This window comes from Plasmodium gonderi, assembly GCF_002157705.1.
Source record: "Plasmodium gonderi DNA, contig: Pgo-contig_43, whole genome shotgun sequence".
Classification (NCBI taxonomy): domain Eukaryota; phylum Apicomplexa; class Aconoidasida; order Haemosporida; family Plasmodiidae; genus Plasmodium; species Plasmodium gonderi.
The window spans coordinates 17,152-23,710 of NW_021628977.1; the positions used below are offsets into that span (position 1 = coordinate 17,152).

The 6,559-nt window shown below is 18.5% G+C and overlaps 1 protein-coding gene across 1 annotated transcript; it reads left to right on the top strand.

Annotated features, from left to right (window-relative positions):
- Positions 1-1,678: 1,678 nt before the first annotated feature.
- On the top strand, positions 1,679-2,868 carry PGO_000455 (variable surface protein; the record flags this gene model as incomplete). The annotated part of the gene is made up of 3 exons (XM_028690773.1): positions 1,679-1,708; positions 1,845-2,516; positions 2,701-2,868. 3 exons carry the CDS (start codon positions 1,679-1,681, stop codon positions 2,866-2,868), a joined length of 870 nt encoding a protein of 289 aa, XP_028546574.1.
- Positions 2,869-6,559: the final 3,691 nt, after the last annotated feature.

Genomic DNA, 6,559 nt, shown 5'->3' on the forward strand with positions numbered 1-6,559 from the left:
GTTTGTTCCTTTAAATACAATTATATATGTGATTTTTCTAAATAAATTATATATTTTTATCTTATAATATTTTAATTATAATGTATGATAAGTAAATATATAGAAAAATTTTAACATTATTTTCATGCAATAAGAAAAATAAATCCTGTTATTTCTAAAAAAATATAATATAACACATTCATTATAGAAATAATTATTAGGTACACAAAAATATTAGTGATTTTATTCTTGTTGCTTTAAGTGAAGAAAAAAAAATTAAATGATAACGTGTTGGAAAACATGAAAATGTTATTTTCTCACAAAAAATATTACAACATCTGTGATATAGAATATTTTCATGTATAAATCATTATACATTATTATTTTTTATATTATTTTTATAATATAATTATGATAACTATATATTATATATAACAAAAATATATAAAACTGTTTTAAAATCTAGTAATGAAGGAATTATACATTAAAAAAAAAATAATTTTTACATAAATTAGATAAAATTTATAACTAATTATTATAATATTAATTGTTAATTTAACAAATTTATATATATATAAGGAAAATAGAATACTTCGTGATGAACTGACTACGAATATCAAATAAATATTAAACAGTATTATATATAAGATTACATTAATAAATACTTTTTATTATAATAATTATGTTTTAATTGTGATAATGTATATATACTTCAGGAGTTAGAATGGAGGATAGCTTATGAATAATGACAAATAATTTAAAAAATGAATTTAATAAATTCTATAAATTGTGGTACTTCTTACAAGCTATTATTATACGATAAAATTATTAATATATTTGACCTACATAATGATAAGAATTTGAAACATTATAAATCCTCTCAAGTTTCATATTTGGATAATAATATTGATATGCTTAGCTAAGTGCAATAATAAGCAAATAACATCATTACGCATTATTTCATAAATATCTTATTCCATACAATAAATATAATACTATGGTATTTATATTTATTAAAAATAAAAAATACATATATATTTATAATTATAATATAAAAGTAAATTGATCTAATATACACTATTATACAAAACTATACCAAAATATTATCTATAATATATTAAGAACATAAATACTATGTACTTCAAAAAATGAAAAAAAGAACATAAATATTCGTTTTGCAATAATATAAAAATCATAAAACATACATACCTAAAACATGATATCTGAAAAAAATAAATTAATCATATATGACTTAACATTATATAATTTTATGGAAATACTAAAACTAGACTCAAGAATATATCTCTTATTCTGTAACATATGGAAACTTTATTGGAATGCATATATTATATTAATATTAAAATTGTAAAAAAAAATTTTAAATAAAGAAAAATATATATATTAATTAATAAAACATATTTTATAATTATACTTCATTAATTTAGGCATAGGTTAAATTTTTAAATTTATAAAGTGCATATATTAATATATATACGTACAATTCTTCTTATATTTACAAAAATTTATTTAAATTTTCCTGTAGTGTAATATATATATTAATAAATTTAATTTATTAATCATATATTCTTATGTATTATTTATAGCATATTCCTGATACTAAATAAAACTTATTTAATTTTATTCACATAAAAATTTATTCAATTCAATCATTTTTTGTATTGTTATAAATACGTAAAATATGAGTTCCTCTATTCCATTGACTATTGATGTATATTATTATTTGTCTTCAAAAATTTAAATTTATTTTTCTCAGATTGAATATATATGAGTTTGTAAAAAGCAATAAATGACTTCATAAAAATATAATTTAAAATTATTTTATGCATTATGATATTTTTTTTTAGTTTGATTTTAGTGGTATATTTCCTACGTCTATTGAAAATTTTAATATTATTGAAGAACAAATTGGGATAAATTATGCAACAGATACTTTTTATAAGGCATGCATTAAGATTAATAGTGAATTTAATATATGGGGAGATAGTTTTCATAGTATTTGTGTTTTTCTTAGTAACTACTTAGATCGTATAAAGGAAAAAACATCTAGTGATATAAAACCGTATTGTAGGTATTTCAACTACGTATTAAAAAATGAATCAAAAAAATTTTCAAATTGTATAGGAGAAAAACAGTGCTATCAAAAAATGATTGATGTATACGAAAGAAATAAAAGAACACATATGGATAAATGTAAAGATGACGTAATTGATCTTACAGATGATATATTTACAATATTGAATTATCTGAATTCATTGTATAATAATCTTAAAACATTAAAAAATAAAAGTGGTGCATGCCATTCCCATAGTTCCTGCTTTAACAATTATAAGGATTTTTTACATAAATGTAACAGTGTACAAAATATCAGTCTACAAGAAGTGAAGAAAATTGTTGAAGAAGCATATAAGAACTATATTCCTATCGATTACGATACTTCGGATGCATTACAAGACATACGTTCTTCTCCAGGTGTCTCAGATCATGCACCTTCCTTATATAGTATAAATTCTCGAAAGGTAATTTTAGTTTTATTTATAATTACTCTTTCAATAACTGTAATTCCATTCTTTTTGTATAAGGTTAATAATAAAATAAATTTGTGAAATATGTAATACAATAAATTTTATATTTCACATTATAAAAATTAAAATTAGGCCTTAATATATGAATAAAAATACAATATTTCTTTTTTATTGTCAGTTTACACGAAGTCGTTTATATTTACAACAAAGAATAAGGATGTTAAAGGAAATTTGGAACAAAAAAAGCAAAGAAGATTTTACATCAGAGAGCTCATTCTTTTGTAAATATCAGGAATATATAGATAAAGGTATGGATATATCATATAATATATTAGAATACTCCTAAAAAATGTACAAAAAAAAAATAATAAATAAACACTGTTTGTTCTAATTTGTACCATAAAAGCATTTATTCTCAGTATAAACATATAATCAAAAATTAAATATAAAACAAGAAATATATAAATTAATGAGAAAAAGGTAAAAAGAAAAAAAGAATTAGCAGTTTTATTAAATAAACATATTAATATATAAACAATTTATATAGATTCTTATAAAATGTACAATAATTATGCGTTCTAATAAGAACTACAAAAAACTAATAAATCATACACAAGAAAATAAATATATAACATATTATAATATAAATAAATGATTTTAAATCAATATTTACAAACAGAATTCATTATCAACATTTGTTACACGTATTTTTCAAAGGTAATAATTATATAATATATAAAACATAAAGAGAAATATGTTATATGAGTAATAAATAAAGGAAATATACGGTGCTATAATGCTTAAAAAAGTACAATTATGAGAAAAGAATCATGTATAAATAAATTTTAATTTTAAAGGTATCAATTTTCAATTATGAACACAAGAATGTTTTTGAAGATTCATAGATTCTATTAATTTAACTATAGTATATTTCAAATATTCATATTTAAATAGTACAAAATAGCATAATACTAAATCATTCCTGTTATTATTTTAGCAATCCTTAATAATTTAAACTCTACATATTAATAATATGCAATGAATAACATATATAATAATTCAGGGAATTACAGATATCACAAATTTGTCATATAATTACCGTATATATATTATAATTATATTATTATATTAAGAATTAAAATTTTTGTTATCGGAGTTATTTGTTTAAAATATGTTATTATTATTCTAAGTATGTTTCATGTGATTATAATATTTATAAATTAATGTATATTTATATATTTATTTATTTATAAAAAATATAAATTATTAATTCCAATGTCTCAAATGTTTCCTATTGTGTACATTATACTTTAAATGCATATCATATAGCACCAATATGTTAGAGCTAAGGATATGTTAAAAAACTAAAAGCATGGCATACAAAATCAAGACCTAATAAATTTATTTTAGTCATTCATAATATATGAAAAAATAGAACACAGGGTATATGTCATATTAAAACAAAATCTTGAAAATACTATGTATAACACTACACATGAATGAGTTAGATATATAGACATTAAGAATTATGCTATATATATAAATAAATTAATCTATGCTGCAATCATATAAAAAACCACAAATTCATAGATGATATTATTAACATAGAATCAGCAAATATAAGTGTTATTTTTAATAAAAATAACAGCATTAAATAGCAAAAACTTATAATAACCTTATATGCACTTTAAATTCTCATATTTAATACTTTTTTTTGTGTGAATACATGTAAAAATGTATATTTTTTATTCTTTATCATACAAATTTCTTGAAATACTTAATAATTTCAATCATTTATAAAAATTATACATCATCTTTCTTCGTGTACATCATTCATATAAGATACAAGTATGTTGTACCATATTTAATATGAGAGTTTGTTAAGAAATTTATTTTTTTATTAAATTTCATTTCAAGTTTCTATTTAATATTTAAAATATTTTTGTTTAATATCACTATGTAAGCAAATATTATTTAAAAAATAAATAAACTTTTTATATATTATCAAACATGTTTTTTTAACAAATAGACTATAATGTTTAGAAATATTTTCTTTTTTTTTTTTTTTTGTTGTAGTTGACAGGATTATTATTGCGTATATATAATACGCAAGATTTATTCCAATAATATTTTGGGATTATTATTTAAAATTTATCTGTAGGTTCTACACTTTTAAATGATAATATAACGAATTTAACAATCTCTCTCTCCCATTGTATATATATATTTCTCGTTTATTTTTGTAAATAAAATTATCTATAAAAATAAACATAATAAATCACATCTTTTTTATTTATTATGAATTTAATTAATACATTTCATTTTTAAAAATATCTAATTATTATACTCTTACAAGCTTGTTACATCTAATACATTTCATTATCATATATAAAAGGTTAAGGAAACTATATAGAAAGGGTTCGTGTAATTAAAATATGTTTTCTATATTGAATTAAACCCCAATTTTGTTAGAGTTATATTATTGAATTAAATATTTATAATATAATGAATATGTTGGTATATATATAATTCTTTTTATTATCTAGTAAAAATTCATTATATTTGTTGATCTCGCATTTGCATATTAAACGTATTAATATGTATCATTAATTTATTATAACTGTTATAGTTTTTAACATATATTCATTCATACGAAATTTATATAATAATAAAACAGGTATGCATCCATCTGAGTTCTGAGTATGAAAAATCTCAAAATTATCTAAGCATTTATGAATATACATTGGTCTATAAATTAATAATCCTATAAATTAAAAGATTTTTCTCCAAAAAATATATAATGCATATAAAGAAACATATGTTTTATAATAAATCCAATACATAATAACTCATACTATTAAATATAAATATCAATAACAAAATGAAATAAAGTTCATGATAAAAGAGACAGAAATATTTGAATAATATAAAATATTACAATTCCGTTTCATGCTGCTTTTTTTAAACATCAATGTACTTACATGATGCATATTATGTAATATATTAACGTCTATATCCAATTATTAATAATTCATTGCTATATTTATTTATATACATAACACATCAAAAAATACAATATTTTAAATTATTAAAATCAATAGGACCTTATGCAGATTTTACTCTTAGTAATACGTATTTATGAAATTGTTTATTATTGCGTATTAAACACATATAATAAATTATGGAATATTTATTATACACTTAATGAAAAATTAATGTGTATAACTATATAACTTATAGAAACTAATATATATTATTATTCATTATGGTTATGAAAAATGAAATTATTTATATTCTTATTTTTTTTCAACTTACATGATATTTAAATATATATTTTGAAAAAAAATTCTTTATATTATATTAACATAAAAAAATTATATTTTGACAAGGCATTTTAAAATCTAATTATTAAGTTCAATGCTTATAAATTATCTATTAATAGCATAGTATTTTCATATTATTCTATAACAAATTAACATTTTTCTTGATTGTGTAACTGATAAATGCTTTAATAATAGCATCATCTCTTGTAATAATAATAAATTAACTATAATACGTCTAATTTGCTATAATAGCATCAATATTATTATATTCAAGAAAAAGGATTAGAATACTATACTTTAATTAATTCAAAAGGGTGTTAAGCATAAGCTAATTATGTTTTAAAATATAGAAAAAAATTATTAAATGCATAATATCAATATTACAGATTTTTATCAAATAACTTATATATTTCGTCTTAATATACTTGACTAAAAAAGATACGTTTTAAAAAAATAAAATTGTAATAAGCATAAAATATATTTTTTTAGCTTATTGGGTTTTATAGCGTAAAATATTTATTTTTTATAAATAACTATAATGAAATTCAATTTTCAAATTACTAATAGCAATATAAATACGATAAGTAATATTAATGCAAATTATTTTTACAATCGTGCTTAATTTATTCATCCTTGTCTTTTTTTCAAGCAATAAATTTATTTTTTATAATAATTTTTCTATATAATGGATAAAAATGAAGAATTTTTTTTATG